Source organism: Rhinolophus sinicus, chromosome 15 (genome assembly GCF_057876585.1).
Source record: "Rhinolophus sinicus isolate RSI-liver-muscle chromosome 15, RSI-T2T, whole genome shotgun sequence".
Lineage (NCBI taxonomy): Eukaryota > Metazoa > Chordata > Mammalia > Chiroptera > Rhinolophidae > Rhinolophus > Rhinolophus sinicus.
The window spans coordinates 45,562,897-45,582,438 of NC_142515.1; the positions used below are offsets into that span (position 1 = coordinate 45,562,897).

At 35.6% G+C, this 19,542-nt stretch overlaps 1 protein-coding gene across 4 annotated transcripts in view; it reads right to left on the bottom strand.

Annotated features, from left to right (window-relative positions):
* CTNNA3 (catenin alpha 3) overlaps positions 1 to 19,542 on the bottom strand; it is a 1,445,036-nt gene that overhangs the window by 712,392 nt on the left and 713,102 nt on the right. For all 4 annotated transcript variants that reach the window (XM_019731774.3, XM_074339503.2, XM_074339504.2 and 1 more), the window contains one exon: positions 11,304 to 11,456. In XM_019731774.3, coding sequence (XP_019587333.3) covers positions 11,304 to 11,456 — 153 coding nt within the window. The remainder of the gene's footprint in view (positions 1 to 11,303; positions 11,457 to 19,542) is intronic.

Here is a 19,542-nt window from a genome sequence, read left to right on the forward strand (position 1 = left end):
TCTGATTTCAAGGTTATCTTTTGAAAAAAGACTACTGCTTTAGTATTTCTCTTCTGGTCCTAGCAATGTTGCTAAAAACTGTTGAATTTTTTAAATCAGATAAATCTGCTGTTTCGAGTGTAAAATGTCCCCTTGTGGCTGCTTTCCTAGGTATGTTTTATATCTGACATGCTGCTAGTTGACAGATGTCTACAGCACCTATCTAATTAATATCCTGGAGATTCTGGCTATAGTGTTTATATAAAAATATTAAAATAATATTAATCAACTATTGATCAGAGATAAGAGAATATGTCCACTAACAAAAGACATTGAAAAATAAAACTTATTATCTTAGGTTTTTTTTGTTTTTCGTGTTTTGTTTTTTTTACACCACAATATGTTCATTTTTATCTGGAACTTTAAAAGTTAATAAAATAATTAATGAAGTTATTTTTAGAACACTTTTAAGTTCACAGCAAAATTAAGTGCAAAGTACAAAGATTCCACATATACTCTCTACCCCCACACATGCATAACCTCTCCTATCAGTATCCTGTAACAGAGTGGTACATTTGTTACACCTGATAAACCTACATTGACACATCATATCACACAAATCATAATGTAAACCAGAATTTGCATTATGGCTCACTCTTGGTGCTTTACACTCTATGGGTTTGAACAAATGTATAATGACTTGTATCAGTCATTATAGTATCATACAGAATACTGTAACTGCCCTAAAAATCCTCTGTGCTCTATCTATTCATCCTTTTCCCCAACCCCTGGCAACCACTGATCCTAGATGGTAAGTTCCAAAATGGCAGAGTCTGTCTTTTCTCTGTCTGTGATTGAATCCCCAGCACCCAGCACAGCTCCTATTTTAAGTATACATATATTAAAGTAATAGATGGCTTTTTGCAAACATAATTCAAACTCTTTAGACATCATGTTGCTAACAAATAAAAAATCAAGCAAACTTAGATATTTTCTTTTGACACAGTGAGTAATAATTTGACAATACCAATGGTTGGAGTGAAAGAGGCAGAGTTAAAGTGAAAAAAAAAAAAAAGATGGGGGAAGAGAAAGATAATTTGTAGTAGTTATTTACCAGGCTGATTCAAAGCACAGAAGTCAAAACCTGTGAGGATGTTCTGCTTTTTGTTTGGAACCCCATGCATAATTTCACACAAAAAATGCCAAAGAGTGACTTAGAAAACCCAACTCTGTTTGCATGGTGCTTATACTTTAGGCAAAGTGATCAATGGAATGCAGAGTAAATTTGACTTTGTTTTTCAGTAACAGGAGCATTTCTTAAACAGCATCAGAACCCACTACCAACTTGCAGAAAGAGCCCAGCCTAACTGTTTTGTTACGAAAGGGATTTTTTGGATATACAGTTATAGCTTTCCTCAGGTCTAACATACTCATGAACAATGATCCTCTGACAAGATCTCCCTTACTTTCTCCCCATGCCTACCCTAGCATTGCTTGCAAATAGCAGAGAAAGTAAGAGTGAAAAGCTGATCTGCTCTGTGCCCTTAACCCTTTCAATCCACTTCCCATTTCAAGACTGACCACTACAAGAAAGAAAACTGGAAGGAACCCACTTCCCCAAACCAAGTTTCCTTCCTGTATTTTACCATCTAGGTGCAATATCTGATTCTCACTAACAGGACATCCTACAGATCTTATCTACATCACTTACAAAATCCATATTGCTGACGCTTCTCTTTCAAAACTTGACTTTAGAGCAGAGATTGTACAACTAGTGGGCGTTAGTGTTACGCATTGGCATAAATGATGGCACTGTGTTTTTGCTTTTATTTTGTTTTAAATTGATTTAGCTGTCTACAATTAGAAATCAACAGGTTTTTACATAAAGATCTGTATTTTTGGATTCTGTGAAGAAATTGTAATGTCTATAACACAGGGCCTGTATTCATGCACAGCAATATAATTGACCAAAGATGAGTTGAGGTGGGCGCTTTGGAGTGGGCTGTGCTCTCCATTGCATCACAGGTCCTCCCTATGCGCCCTTTCACTCATTACCTATTTGTCTCCTCCTGTAAACACTTGAATTTTCTGCCCCTACCTCAGGGATGCGCTGCACACAAGGCTGAGAAGCAGCTGAATGATGGTGAGGGGCACCTCTAAATAAATTTTAGGTTAGGAACAATACTAATAAAATGTTCTACAATTTTTTAACTTCTACTAGGGACTCAATAGGCTTTAGTGGACTAACTGAGGAAGCTAAATATGTAGTATACATCACACTGATTTAAAAAGGCAAAATACTGTCATTTGCAACAACATGGATGGATCTTGAGATTATTATGCTAAGTGAAAGAAGTTAGACAGAAAAAATCAAGAACCATATGACTTCACTCATATGTGGGATATAAAACTGAAAGCAACAAAGGAACAAGACAAACCAAAAGAAAAACTCATAGACACAGATAACAGTTTAGAGGTTACCAGAGGGTAAGTGGGGAGAGGGGGAGGTAGAAAAGGGAAAAGGGGCTCAAATATATGGTGAGGGAAGTAGAACTGACTCTGGGTGGTGAATACACAATGCAATATATAGATGATGTATTATAGAAATATACACTTGAAACCTATATAATTTTCCTGACCAATGTCACCCCAATAATATTAATAAATACATTTTCTTTTAAAAAAAGGCACAATATATTACACGATCCAAACAATAAAACTACAAATGGATTACTTGTACTTTCTCAGCAGAAGATGATACCTGATCTCACTTAGGTCTTATATTCTGGACTAATCAGTAAGCAAAGCAGTTATCTAAGAGTGATAAAGAATGCATGCAGACGATTTCATGGGCATAAATGTGTGTGTCTGGCTTCCTGCTTCTCTAGATAGAGAAGGCAGAATATGACTAGAGATTCTTAGAATAAAATAAAAGCAACTCTTGGATTTTTGCAGCTTGATCCACTTAATAGCAGGTCTCTTGTCTAAAAGCATTCAGAAAGGTTTTTCCTCTCATCATCAAGGAATTAAATATATAAAACTTGGGCTTAGTCTCTATTTTTAGATTTATGGGCTACCTTTATTCCCTTAATCTATCATTTATAGAACTGAGTTGATTCCCGACTCTGTCATTTATTAGCGGGGTGACCTTAGGAGAACTGCTTAATTTCTTTCAGCCAGCATTTCTTTATCAGCAAAATGTTCATAAAAGTATTAATTTCAATCATTGTGAGCATTGACATATGAGGTAATGAGTATAGAGTGCTTTGCATGATGCTGCTACATATTACTAAATGGTTTATATATTTGACTTTATTTACTTCTCTTATTTTTCTCTTTTTTAATGAAAAGAATGTTAATCTAAAAAAGGTTATTTTTGTCCCATAAAAGCCATAAAATAACCACTCCTTCAATACTTCTGGTTAACCAGCTTCCTCCATCTACTACCATGTAATCTACATATATAAAATAAATAGAAGAACTCTTCTCTGGTTTCTAGAATTTTGAATGCCAGGAATGGAGAAGAATATTTAATCCCACATTTTCCATTTAAAGATCACTAAATTGCATTCTAGAGAGGTTTGGTGATTTGCTGAAGTTGTTTAAGCAGAAAAGCGAAATTCATCTGTTTTGAAACACAAAAGAAAAAAATGAAACCAGGTTTTGAACAGTAGGGCTTTGTACAGAGAAGCTCTGTACAGCGTATTGTAGGAACTCACTACAGATTTTTTTTAAATTGAGTGGCATAGTGAATTGATTAAAAGGAATAAATCTGTCCCAGTTACGTGATTAGACTGGTGATTAAAACAAAGTTTGGTTTCTTGACCTGGGATTACTCGTTAGTAATTATCAGCTGGTGAGTTTGCTTTTTAACTCTTGGCCAAATACCATTATGGAGAGTAATATTGGGAAGTTTCTAGTTTCAGAGAAGTTTCACACGCCAATTAACTTTCTGTCAAAACTTTGGGTATATAATTTCTACAGGAACTTTTGCACATGCCATCTTTTGGCCAGTTAGTGTTCCTAAAAACACTTTTATCTATATTTGGAAGTTGAATACAAAGGTACAACAACTACAGTATATTTGAAGTTACTTTTTAAAATTTGTTTTTCAAAAGGAAAATGCCGTTGCTCATCGGGGTATTGGAGATTCAAGTGATCTCTTTCTAGATAAGATTTTGTTAAAAAAGAAGGAAGGAAGGAAGGAAGGAAGGAAGGAAGGAAGGAAGGAAGGAAGGAAGGAAGGAAGGAAGGAAAACATGTTAAATAGAGGAAAAAGAAAAAGACTAATATTCACTGAACAACAATGTCCATCCACATCAAGTGGCATTTGGTATGTTAATGTGTCATCCCATCTGCTCTTACTATTATCTTCACTTTGCAATGGAGTAGGTCCCTTAGAAGACAGAGGCAAGATATATGAAATGACTTTCCCAAGAACGTCAAGCCAGGTTTCAAACCCAAGTCTGTCTCCATATTTCACACTTTTTACTCAATAAGTCATGCTGTTTACCATTTTTTATGATTTTTATAGGCATAATAGACATTCTATATCATTTCTTTATATACTTTATTCAATAATGATTTATTGAATGCTGCATTTACTATATATCAGTCCAGGGGAACAAAAACAAAGGCCCTAGACAGTATTCTCAGGGTTCAACACAGCATATGGCACACATTAAGCACTGAAGACATATTTGTTGAATGAATGAATAAATGAATGACTGAATGGGTGGATGAATGAATGAACACACTCTTGTCCTCAATGTGCTAATCATCTATCTAGAACTGCACTGTCCAGTACATAGCCACCAGCCACATATGGCTGCTGTACACGTAAAACATGAGTAGTCTAGATTAAAATAAGCTGTAAGTATAAAATACACTCCAGATTTCTAAGACATAGTACACAAAAATATATATCTCATTAATAGTTTATATCAGTTACATGTTGAAATGATATTTTGGATATATTGGATTAAATAAAACATTGCTAAGATTAGTTTCACCTGTTTAGTTTTATTTTATTTTATTTTTTTATTTTTTTTAGCATGACCACTAGGAAACTTTAAATTATGTACATGGTTTGTATGTGGCCTTCTATTTCTACCAGATAGCATCAATCTGGTGATCGATGAGGTACTTGCTTTTCTGTTCCAATTTCATTATTCAAACTAGTTTTCTTCTTTCTCTTTAATGTATGATAATAAGTTAGGTTTTAAATGCAGTAATTTTTAAATGCCAGCCTATGCTCATAAGATCCAAATTAATTGTTGGGGTTTAGAAATTTTTATATAGAGATTGCAAAATAGTCCACACACAAACTCTCCTAAAATATGACTTCCCTTTGGACCCTTTCCTGATGAGAAGCAAATGCAACTCTCCAAATCCATTACTGGATCCAGTTCTATAAGATGAAATCTAACCTCTTCACCCTGGCATCAGATAGCCAAGGCTGTTATCAACTGCCTCTATTCCACTACATGCTTCAGCCAATTTAGCAATCTAGATTTCATTTCTACTATATTCCTGGAACACAGGAATGAGCATTGTGCTTTCATTCATGCTGTTAACCTCCACTTAGAGTTCCCGTTTTTCAAATCCAACTCCTGCCTAGTCTTCAAGGTTTGATGTAAATACTGCTACTTCATGCTAAATTTCCATAATACTCTAATCCCATATAGTTCTCTCTCTCCTCTTAATTTCGAAACACTAATATTCTATTTTTCTAAAAATCCATTTTTGATTGTGGAAAGTCTCTGACTTTTCTATAATTGTAGCACTACCCTTTTCCTGTATTCTGGGAATGGAAAATGTATAAAGAAATATCTAAAACATGGAAAGATCACTCACTGTTACATTCAGGTTTTTAAGGATCCTGCTCATCATGTGTTTTAGCAGAAAGAGTATTAATATGCTGAGCAGTTTCTAATCCAGGGAGTGGGCAGTCACACCTGTGTGCTCTATTCTACAGAAGCAAGGGCATTTCCGACTTAGCGGTAACATCTCTTCCCACCGAAAGAGAAGAGCTGCGAAGGTGCTCACTGAGAAGAGTTGTTGGTTTGTGTACAACCGTAAGTATGGGTTTGTTCTTACTTATTTTGTTTTTCTTTTGAGGGAGGAAGGAGGAGAAATGGGAGGGAACTCTAAAAGCTTTATTTATTTATAACCAAACATCCGAGTATTCTTACTGGAGAACAGATGACAATTAAAGCAATGTGTGACACTAAAACAGCATTCTGTCAACAAGCAAAGATATCAGTAGACCTATAGCAATGAGCATTTCTTGCAACCAGTGAGTCCCCTCTGAAGCCTTCTCTTCTGGCACCAGGGTTCTGCTAAATCTGGCTCACCATTTTGTGAGTGGGAACAATCAGCTCTGTAGGTTGGAAGGAAATATTATAATTAAATGTCCACCCACTTTTTCCTTTTTGATGAAAGGCTCCCATGAAACTTACTAAAATAAGGTGCAATGAGACAGATGAATTTTTGATGAGTAAGTCACAGCACTGACGAAGCTAGCTTTTCACATAGAGAAACTTTCCTGATTTATAGAAAAATTTCAGGCCTCAATCATTAACACAGTCATATTTCACAATAATTAATATGGCAAAAACCATGGGATAAACTGGAGATTTTATAATTTGGTTGTGTTCAGCATGAACTGACTTGCGGAGAACAAACTGTACTATGATTGAAAAATAATAGTGGAGTTTTTAAAAATTAATTTTAGAGAAATATTAAATAATAGCCATTATAATAAGCAATGCATTGTTTGAATGTAATGGCACTCCTCTGAATAATAGTTATATTACCACATTAAAGTTGCAAACTACATCTCTGAAGTTCTTTAAAGAACGCGAAGTTCTTTAAAGATGTTATCAAATTGTCACAAACTCCTTCTGAGGGAAACTGGAGCAGGGTTTATAGTGTCTGTTTTTGATAATTAATGGCAAAGGCATTTGCTAAATCACTGTGAAGAATGATTTTAAAGTATCCAAGAACAGCAGAGTAGGGAGGTACTCTACTAAATAATTGGGCTCAAATCTAGTTACTAAATCCCCAAAGTCAACGTTTTAGAGAGAAGGATAACGGAGTTGCTGTTATGCATGTGTGCCTTCATTCCATACAGATTTATTGGGCACCAGCTGTAAAGACTTTGCTATTTGAGAGGCTCAAAGTGACAAAAGAGAAAATCTTTGCTTCCTAGAATTAATGAATATTTTCATTTTTAAGACACACTTAATATTTTAAACTATCTGGTTAATAGGTATCATTGGTGGAAGCCAGTAGAGTTAATGGCGCCCTAAGTCACCATCCACACAGGATCAAAGTGCTGGGATGCACAATTCAATGAGCACATTTGTCATTAATTGCTAGTCACTAAGTGAAGATGAGTTTTAAAATGCCAACCTCTCGACTCCTGCTTCTCCTTTTCACTGGGGTTTGTTGGATCCAAAATCACAGAGTAACTTGAATGTTCAAAGCAGGAAAAGTTTGCATAAGAGTTACTTAGTTCAGCAAAAAATAAAACAGTCATAAGGATCTAGGTCCTTGAGTTATCGGTATTACCCAGGGTTTTATAACCATCATTTCACCCATGATCATTGCATAATTTTGTAACAGATTACATGATAACATAACAAGAGACCTCAGACATGATGCCTGTTGAGAATGGGAATGTTCAGGGCTCATTATTGGCCACTCTGTTCCTCATTCCCATTTCTTTTCTCCAGTACACCAAATCCTTTTGGTTTTCTAATTATTACCAATATAATTTCTTAATATTTGATGTTTTTGCTTTGTGTTCAGTTCCACTTTTACTATCTTTTTTTTTTTTTTTTTTTTTTTGTAAAAATTACAAGTTAACCATTATCTGATATGTTCCTTTAATAGCATGGAGTTTTTCTTGAAAGATCTGATAGGGTTTTTTAAAAAGTGGATTTGTTTTCCATTTACGTCTTACTCCAACAAGTTCACTGATTTTAGATTTCTCAAACAAACATAGTTGAGGTATCAAAACCCAGACACGTTGAAAATAGCTTTTCCTTGAAGCCACTTAGGATCTTTCTGGGTAGACTTTCTGCCCAGCTATGTCAAATTACCCAGCTTGGGAATAAGATGGGTATATGTGCATGTCTGTGTAGGGGGGTCATAGGAAGAATAGATGTAGAAGATTGGTAAGCAATCTATACAAAGGGAACTCAGAATGTCCTGTGAAATTGATAGATTGGAGCTTTCCTATTTCCCCAAACTCTGTCATGGACACTTCTGTCTCAATGTTTGTAATAAATTAATGATGATTTTTCTCTGTTTCTTCGGTTAGACAGCTCCTTTCAAAAAAGAATTTTCCTGGGAGATAAATGCTCTTTTTGTTTCCTTGATAACGAACCCAGTGTGCAGGCAGTATACTTAAAAACCATTTCATTTTCTCCTATGTCTATATCTCTTACAAAAATAGAAGTCTCTCAATTGTAAAAATGATTTGTTAGGTCACAGAAGTTTAGCAACCGGCAGTGGCCTTAGACATTATCGTATTTGACCTTCACTTTATAGATAAAGCAAATGAAGCCCTGAGAAGTATAGTAGATTGAAAGTGGCCACACATACTTTGCTATTCCTTTCATTGAGAGGTGGAGTCTCATGGCTCCCACCTGCCACCCCTTCCTTGTGTTTCGGCTGGCTCTGGGATTGCTTTGACAAATAAAACACAGAGGAAGTGTCACTGTCAATTTCTGGGCCCAGCCCTTAAGAGAATGTCAGTTTCTACTTTCTGTCTCAGGCTTGCTCTTAGGACTTCTCATCTCAGAACCCAGCAACTATGCTGCCAGAAGCTGAAACCACACGTAGAGACCATATATTCATGCTCTAGTCGACAACCATAGCTAAGCTCCCAGCTGACAGCGAACGTGCACTTTCTGTCATGTGAATGTGCCATTGCATGTCTAGCCTAGTCAAGCCTTTGATAGGGCTATATTCTCAGCCAATATATGACAGCAATCACATGAGAGACCCTAAGTGAGAAGTGCTCTGCCCAGTGAACCCATAGATCAGTGAGAGAATAAATAAGTGGTTGTTTTAAGCCACTAAGTTTGGGGATGGTTTTCTATGTAGTAAAAGCTAACTGGAACTGAAGATGACATTGACTAGCTCTAAGAATACCAAAGTGAGAACTAGAAGACTCCAACTCTAGCATAATCTCATTATAATGTGTTAAGGGGACATACAGAGTTAAATTAGACACAATCTCATTCCCCAAATAGCTCAAAATTCCGAAATCTTTCAATCTTTCAACATTCACATGTAATACAGAATTTTCAAAATCCTTAAAAATTTCAAACAGATTCTTCGAGCTCTATCTACACAATAATAAATCACCATTTGGGAATAAATTAAGTTAGCATTCTCAAGTGTTCTCTGAAAGCAGTATCTTAGTAATACGTGTCATAGAAGAAAGAGTTGCTTAGTTCAACTATTTTGGGGGAAATTCTGATGAATGAAAGTGATCTCTTTAAATCTAGATTTTTCAGAAATGTAAAATGTCCAAGAGAAGAAATAAATAAAACACCCCACCAAATTATGTGATAAAAGAGTCCTTCTTTACTGAGTGCCTCCTGAGATTTATGTTTCATAGGAGAACTAAACTGAGAAACAGGAATACGGATGCAAGTTTATTAGGAGAAACCAACTTTTACTTTCAGAATATTTCCCCAAAAAGTTGTTTTCACAATTTGGTGTGCCTTGAGCTTAGAGAACATATTTTTAGACAAAATTTTTACAACTGTCAGCAGCTATACTTAGTTAGGTGCCTTTAGCAACCTGTTCCCTCCTTGTGCTCTCTTACCATTTTCCTGTGGAAATAGTTACTAAATATTTGAGGAATGAGTATAAAAAGGAATACATGAAACCAGATAAATAATAAATAACTGAAAGAATTAGTTTTTTCAATCTACAGATCAGCTCTGACTCTAATTAGGCTGGTTTGGGTTTTGTACCTTTATTTCCCTATAAGGAGAATGAGACTTGTGACAGTTGTCTCAGAGAATTCTTGGGACATTCAAAGGAGATTTCAAAGTTGGAAGTGGGGCAGTTTTAGAACTGAAATAATTTTAATAATCATCTATTTATCTACTCCTTTCTTTTTCTAGATGTGAAGACTGGGATCCAGAAAGACTTTGTAGTGCAAATGCAGCAATAGCTACACTGGAAACTTCCTTCCCTGTGGATCCTCATTAAAGATGTTGGTAAAGTCCTCTACTTAAGTAGATGTTATATTGAATGCTGTGATTCTGAGGTGGTAACTACTTCTAACTCACAAGTTTTGTCAGCAATTTGGGCCTCCAAACACACATTTCATCAGAGTTCATGGCCAGGATAGGAAGGTATCGCAGTCAAAACATTTAATAACCAGTATGGCGTGGGCACTGACAATGAGAATAGACACTAGCCATAGACAGTTGGTACAGTCAGAGTGAGAGGTACCAGCAATACATCAGCTCTGGTGTACGGTTCTGGTCAATCACACTTCCCCCTTCCTGCCACTGGTTGTTAGTCTTGTGAGTATTATCACCTTACTGGTGTTGGAAATTCTTCCATTCAGGCTCTTTCTTATATTGTGGCTGCATTATTTATTCTAATACAATAGGTTCCATTATCTGTCTCCTAGGAATCGCCCAGTACTTCATAGCTCCTTGAGCAATATGTCATCCTGATCCCAAAATCATAGGGCATTTCCATGTTTTCAGTTTCCAAGAAAGAAGAAATTATAGTTTTATTATCTGCTGTTACACCAACTAAGACATGGATCAATTCACCATCCCTACTTAATTATTCTGAATCTCTTTACCACTGCGTATTCTACATTCTTGTTCTAAACTCTCGTTACATAGCTGAATATAATTTTAAAGGCTGAAGGAGTAATACAGCCATGAAAAAATGGTAGAAAAACAAACAAACAAACAAACAAACAAACAAATTACATGAGATAGAGGATTTGATAATTTTAAGTTACAATGGGAAGAAAATAGTGGAAGGATAAAACAAAGTGTCTGCATTTAACCAGTATTAGTGTCCAGCTCTGAAAAAAATATGAACCTAAAAAAACAACACTGGTTATTGTTCCACAGCTCTTTCTAAATAAATTACTCCTTTGCCACTCAATGGGAATGGTTTATACAGTTCAACATATATACTTCCATATTACCTTGGGCTTTATTTGTAAAAAGTTGTCAAGTTTTTATTTAAGTACAATTGAATTGTACATGGGGAATGAGAGCCTCATTCTCCTGGATTTAGAGTAATTACAATTCTAGCTCACTTACCTCTACAAGCCTGCTGGTGTGTTCACGGAATATCGCAGCATATTCTTTTATTTCCTTTTCCCGGCCATTCTTGGCAGCTTCAATGAGAACCAAAAGTGGGACTGTCGTATCCAAAAAGGAGTCTGACACATGATCTATAATAGCTTTACGCAGCTGAGAATAGAAAATTCAAGCTTTTTATAAAATCAGGAAATAGTTTGTTATTTTTATTTTTTACACTCTCAATAGTTGTACACTCTCAACAGAATTCATTTTATATTTTTTTTCACAATTCCTAAAATCATGATATTTAACACTGTATATGTATGTCACAAAGCTAAAACTAGCAAAATATCTGAGAAAAAAATCATCGAACAATAATAGCTCTCTTGCTCTCAAAAATCACTATTTTTTCTTTAATTGTACTTAGCACAGAATTCAGATTGTAAGTGATAATGCTTTATTTTTTTTCAAAAAATTACACTAGTGTGATGTTTATGCACATGTATAAACATTGTACATCATGTATTTTCATAATTACAAAATTATGAAATGTTTTCTACCTTGTTGGAGGAACTGATGATAAATTTTGATTAGCTAAATTGTAGACTCCATGGTAATTAAACCAAGTTAGATCTCCAATTATGCCATTTGATAATAGATTAATAGAGCAAGGAAAATAATAAATGAGTTTGATATCCAATTGTCTTCATTTGCATTAATTGTTCTTGCCCTCACACCTTAAATTATTAAACAAGTGTAACATTCTGCTACAATTAGTTTTTTTAAATTAGATTATGTGTAAGCTTATAAATGACAATCAGGTAATTACTCTACTCAGCAGCTATTTCCTGAAATTTAAAACTGCATTGGAAAATTAATGCATTGTATTTCTATAATGTTGATCCCTTAAGGATTACAATATCATGAAATGTTTCAATAACAGTGGCAATGACTATGAATGGCCCCAAAGTCACTCCTTCATTTAATATAATAACCTCTATACAATAAAACAAAGAGATGAATAGCTATCAGACAGGAAATTTATAATTTGCCTTTTGTGAAAATTATATTTCAGGGTATTTTTTAAAACCGATAGATATTATCCTATTTTGGATTACAGGAGAACTAATAATACATTTTCAAGGAGTTAAATGATGTAGCTGAATAAAAACAAACAAACAAAAAACATGGTCTATCTTTCTATAATAACTATAGAATAATAAATCCATAATGATTATAAATTTTTAGGAGAAAAACACCTCTGCCTAAGATGGAAAAGCTTGCTTAGAAGAATAGTGAAATTTTCTGGCTACCAACAATATCACAAAGGCTGTAGGAAATCTCCAAGGAAAAATTCTACTTAGCATGCAGAAGGGCAAACTACAAACGACAACTAATTCATATTTACTGAGCACTTACTAGGACAGGGTGCAGAGTGCTAAGGGGTTGCAAGGCAAGGGGAAGACTTTGAATGAATGAACAACGTGTTTGATATCCATAAAGAATGGACCAAGTAAGTCAGGCAAGAGATCATAAGTTAGGACTTGAGCTGGGAACTACGAGATGTGTTAGTTACAGACATATAAGAGAAAAATAGAAAGAGTCTTTCAGAAGGGGAACAGTTTTCAATGACCATCTCTCCCCTTCATCCTTTTCTTCTTTCACTTGTAACCAGGATGTATAGAAGGAGGGTTAAAAGGAGATCTGTACTAGAAGTATGCACATGAAAGCCACCCTACATATGGGCAAGGAGGTGGATTGGATCATATAGAGAAAATGCACTGTGAGGAGATGTCCACGCATGAAATCTTAGGAAATACTACCATTTATGGGAGTCATGCAGGTGGAAGAGTAAAACCAACAAAAGAGACTGAGATGATAGTCAAGAAACAAAGAGAGTAATTGACCAATAACTAAAGGAGAAACTTTCAAATAAGTTTCTGTATCAGTTTCTCCAAATGAACTTATCCTACCAAACACAATTATAAGACCCACATTATTAACTTGTTGAATCTTCTTTTCTGTGTATTTGATTTCATTCAATTCAACAGATATTTCTGAACACCATTCCTTCCTTACCTTTTGCCAAGAGCAAGGTATTGTGAGAAATGCCAAGATGGAAATGCACGGTCCTTTATAATCAGTGGAGGAGTGGGAGTCATTAAATATTACAATAAAGGAAACCAGGAGCCTGACAGTAAAAAAAATTTCAAGAAGGTAATAGGTTTCAGAGTCTAATTTTAAAGATAAGTTAAATGAAAATAACCAAGACTTGTCTATTGGATTTGACCACTAAAAGGTTATTGCTGAACTTAGATCAGTTTCAGTGGAAAAAATGGAGCAGGAGACATACTGTTATGGTTTAAAGAATGAATGGGAGACAAGAGGGTAAAAAAAAAAGAGAATAAATTCCTGTTCCTAGTAATTTGAGACATGAAGAAGAAAGACTTTGTATTAACTATATTGAGACACAGGTTTAACTTAAAGAGAAATTGTTTTTTATACAAAAGACTTTGATGTTTGTTCCCATCTATATCCATACACAGAAAGTCAAATTGTCTTTTTGTGCTTTTAAAAAAATACATTTTCATTTATCACCATACAAAAACCTAGAGAGATAGAGAATAACAATTACCTCACATTGTACCAGTATTTTTAAATACTTAAATAATCACAGCAATCTTCTTTCAGCACTATCCTCTCTGCGCTACTACCTTTTGCTTTCCCTTCATCTTAATAGTATTTACTCCCCTGGTTTTTTGGTTGTTTGTATGTTCTAATTTCTTAAAGGTTTTCAACTGTATTGTCCCTGCTATTTATTCAAGCCTTTCTCCCACACACAAATGTTAAAACATATTGAAATGGTGAGGCTTGAGGTACAACTGGTTTACTATTAATTAAAGAATAAATAAATAAACTCTTTGGCTAAATTATAGGTTTTATAAAATTAAACCAAATTCGAAACATGCCCCTCCCAAAGGCATATTGCTAACTACATAACAACTAAATGAGAAAAGATATACCACGTAAATGCGGTATTATGTTCAGTAGGACAAGACCAAAGGGCTGGAAAATGAGCTTTCACATACATTCTATGCCAGTGTCTTCAAAATCCTGTTGCAAAATGGGCTGAAATTACCTGACATAATATACTGTCAAATATAATGAGCACAATAAATCTTCTTTTCTGTAATTGTGCATTCATTCAAATTAACAGATATATTTTGAGCTTTCTATCTAAGGGCAAAGCACCATTCTAGGTAATCTAGGGAATACCAGGATGACAAAGACAGGGTAACTACTAAGGAGTGAGAAATGCACAAGGAGTGATGAGTACCTTGAAAGAAGTGAAAATGAATGAGAAGCAATTTACTCTGATTGTCATGGTTAAGAAGGCTTCAGTAAGGATGTATTCTGTTTCCAAAGCTGAAGAGGATGTTAAATGGATGGAGCTGGGAAATGGGAAGCACAACATTCTAGGAAGAGAGACTATTATAAGCAACAAAAATAGAAAGATTCTCAAGACATCACAAGTATCTAGTGTTACTAGAACATAGTAGTAGAGTGAGGACTGAAATAGAATCTCATTGTGTACAGTGGAGGTAATGGAAAGCATTTCAGGTAAAAAGAACAAAATAAGACAAAAAGATAAAAAGATGACAGAAAAAAAAATGGCCAGAAAAAGGTGACTTGTGTTAGATATGAGTGATACCTTTAAGAGATAGCACAGTCAGCAGGCAGGGAAATATCTTTCGCTTTGAAAGTATCTTAACCTATGCATACAACAAACAGAGCAATTAATGCAACCAAATCACAGTTTTCTCACCAGATTGTCTATTCCTGATCATTTGCTGATTCCTGATCATTTACCATCACATTCATAGTTATGACTATGGACTGCATTAGAGGCTTTTGGTGCTTTACAGCTTATCCCCTGGACCAGTCTCTGATTTCAGCTCTTGCTGTGGGCAGCAGTGTCATGCCCTCTGAAGACATTCCACCTTGAGTGTATGCCATGTTTCTCTTCATTATTCTTTCTCAAGGCCTGCTCTAAGTCTCTGAGATTCTCAGCCCAGGCACAAACAGCCTGGAAGTTCTGGGGCATCAACACCACTGGCAGCAACCCTCAATTAATAAGGATGGGAGCTACTGGATAAAATTCCCAGCCTCCACCCATTGATCAGACAATTCTTGGAGGCATTATGTCCCTTTTCAGAGTCCCTTAAGCTCCTGTTGTCTATAGTGGCAACCTCAACAGTGTATCCTTTCCTCTTTCCTTGCCTGCTCTTGTACACTTCACATTCTCTTACATTTGCTTCTTAGCATCACCTCCCAAGTGAACTACTTGCAGTAAGGCCCTGGTCTCAGGATCTACTTTCAGGGGAATGCAATATAAAATTGACACATTTGTCTGGTGTTCATGTTGTTTGGTCAAGTGCCAAGTAACGGACTCTGATGCCCTAAATAAACCACCCACTGACAAGCGGACCACCACTCGGTTTTGCACACCGCTGGGTTAAGTCGGCCATTCCCTCAATTACACTGGGGGGATTATGAGGTAGAGCTAGAAATACAGATAAGGACAAGACACAGAAGGCCTTGAATGCTACGCTAAGTAATTTCCTTTGTGTGTTCTGACACATTCATATGGATTATTGTTTTCATTTAAGTTGTACAGTCATCTATATCTATGTAAATATCTAAGCAGTCGCTATTTTATGTATTTCGATATTATTTTCCTACCTAATGAAACAAGTCATTCCTTTCACTTGGGTGGTAGACAAAAAGCTTCAAAGAAGAATCCAGCATGCCAATGTAGAGATAGGAAAACCTTAGGGGTCACAAAACTAAAATTTGAAGTTACTGGGAGGCCAATAGGAGTTAAGAGGTATATATTTTTAATAAATACCTGTATGAAAGGTGTCAGACACAAAACCAAACTGAGGGGCTTTCCATCGTTTCTCTCTACAGTTTAATAAAAGGCTTTGAAACATCAACTTTTCTATCTCCCACTGATATAAGTGGTTTGGGATTGCAAATAAAAAACAATGTATTTCTCTACAATTGAAATCCCAAAGTGAAAACTGTGTGTGAGAACTGTAAGAAATCCCTACCCTCCTACCCCCACCATCACATAAGGGAATAGAAAGAATGAAATTGTGAGGGGACGAGGAAAGAAGAGAAAATGTTTTAGAAAAGAATCATCCTCAGGGAACTAGAAAAACTTATATTTTAATTTAAGTCAAATAGCAAAATATAACTTTCAAAACTCAATTGACTAATACAAACTAAATTACCTAATAATTAATTCAGCATATGCCTACTGTGTCAATTTAATGGGACTTGTATCTAATGGATATTTAATATTATTTGATGATAAGAATGATGAGGAGGAGGTATAAAACCTGCATATTTTATCTGAGTGTGGCACTGGTATTACCAACATATAGAAGAGAAGGATATAGTAATTCAGCAACTCAGCAACTAAACAATTAATCCAGTTTTTGTTTTGTTTGCTTTTACCACAATCCTAATTTATTTGACATACCTCAAGTCTTTACTTTGGCATTCATGAAATAGACAATTATTTCTCAATAGAAATAAATAAAAAATTTAACTTGCCTTTAATAAAGTCAAAGGTATGTTTCACTCTGCATAATAAGGTAGAAATGAATATATTGAATTATTTTAACTTTTAGGAGGTTTAAAAATCTTCCTCTCTTATTGAGAATTTTAATAAGTATGCATTTCTTAAGTGAATAATGGGTAAGGAGACTAAAGAAAAAACAACATTTAAATTAAAAGTACATGTAAAATAAAAGATAACGAAGAAAATATTATGTAATAAAATCAGTGTATTAGGCACTGGAAGTTTTGAAGGTGAATAGGACATTATTCCAGGTCCATGGGGTAATGGTTACAAATTTAGGCTGAGGTTGAATGGATCTGGGCTCAGACTTTGGTTCTACCAGTTAGCTGGGTGATGTTCAGTAGATTGACTCACCTGAGAGACTGAGATAATGATACTACGGTGTTATTTCCTGCTTCAGGGATAAAAATCAATAACGTAAGGACTACAGTTGGTAGAGAGCTTTGAAAAGCATTTATTAAATGAGAGATGTTGTCATAACTATCATTTTAAGGATTGAAAACCCAGTGGGAAGAAAAATCCATTAAAAAAGAAAAATCCTAGCAAAATATAATCACTGCTATAATAGAACTATACATGCTATAAGTGCTCTGGGAAGAAAAAAGATTAATTATAGCTGGTGAAAATGGCAAAGATTTCATGGGAGAAGTAGTCTTTACATTAGTCTTGAACTTCCTCGGTTTATTAGGGGTTGCGGGGGGGGGGGGCGGGGGGGAGTAAGGAGAGCAGGGAAGGCACCAAGTTGAACAAGCCACATAGTCAAAGACACATGTGCATTCGGGGGTGGGGAGAAAGGTGATGGAAAACTTGGTGAATAGCAAGCAGACTCTTTAGTCAGAGAACAGGTTAATATGCTGGTGTGGTGAGAAAGAAGAACTGAGAAAGAAAATCGAAGGACATGGGACATTCAGAATTATAGGGATTAAGATGGAGCCAAATTACAGAGAATCTGCAACACCCTGCCAAGGACTTTTGTCTTTGCTCTCAAGTACAAAAGGCTTTAAAGTCATAGAGCAAGAAGATTGAAACAAACTAACACTAAGTCATCTCCTAGGATATTCCATCTTGTTGCTCCAAAATGTGTGATTTGCATCTCTCCAGATATGTCTAAGCAATCTATCTCATTCCTCAGAGATGAAATCCAATGATTCTCTGAACCAAAGCTAAATGTTTCTGTGCTGCTGATTGATAACCCTGGGTAAGCTAGGGAATTAGGATGAATGTGTATAAAGATGGACTCTGTTTATTTTTTATTAAAACCAGATATAGAACAAGAGATGAGCATTAACTATTCCAAGGAGAAACATTTTAAGGGTAGTGGCTTCCTCCTTCTCGTGTGAAGTGTACATATAAGATGCTTAAAGCAAACTGCGTGATAAACTTTGCAAGAATAAGAAGAGGTGTCTATGACTCATGTTGCTGTTTAAACTAGTTTTTCTTATTGCCAAAAGCATAAACATCAGTATAGAAGACGAAGTCCCGGGAGGGCAAGTAAGGATACTGAGAATGAATCATAGCAGCTACCGCACTTACTCTGAGGACCACGGATGTGTCCAAAGACAGCTCCTAAACATCCCACCCCTTCCTATACACTCATGCCACTCCTCCCACAAGAAATTTTGCTTCTCCTTGTGCCTGTTGACCTGGGGAAAGTTTTGTGACTATTTTAATTTACAGAACATGGAGGAAACAACATTCTAGTAACTTCGGAGCTCAGGCATTAAAAAGGCCTAACCGCTTCCATCTTTCTTTTCTTGGAGCCGTGAACAATCATGAAAGAAATCCAGGCTACCTTGCTGGAGAGAGAAGCCAAATGAAGAAGCCCTCAGATATTAAACACTACACTGAGAGAGGGAAGAAGAAAAGGCACTGTGGCCTCAAATACCCAGTTCTGAACCCGGACACAGTCACCATTTGACTGTCACTGCATGGGAGACCACAAGTGAAAACACTACGAAAGGGGCCCTGCCAGGCCTCAGCCAATCCATGGAATCATGAGACATAATAAAACGGTTGCTTTTGTTTGTGCTGGTTTGTTAAGTAGCAACAATTAACCAAAACAGTGAAGATGTTGACCTGTGAAACCCTAGGGAATCTTCATACCTCTGGAACACTGCAATTTTCTAACAAGCTGGAAACACTCCCTTACTACAAGAAAAACTATTAGTAATCCCCCATGCTCCTTCTATATTTTAATGATGGTAGTGAAGTAGAAACACAAGTAAGATTAGAAGATAAAATATGAGATGCCTGGTTAAATTTGAATTTCAGATAAACACAACTATTTTTTTTAATATAATTATATTCCATGCAATATTTAGGACATACTTCTAAAATATCTTTCTTGTTAATCTGAAATTCAAATTTAAATGGGCATCCTGCACTTTTATTTGCTAAATCTAGTAATCCTACACATAAGGGATTGCTTTAGCTTGAGTTTTGTTTTTTGTTTTGGGTTTGTTTGTTGTTTGTTTCTTTTAGAAAAATAACGATTCCGAAAGCTTTGGAGATAATAAATGCAGTTTAGCTCTTTGTGAATAACTTTGTTGAAGGCATAAAGGGAAGAGATAGGCATGAAAGACAAAATTGCTCATAGTCTATAAAATA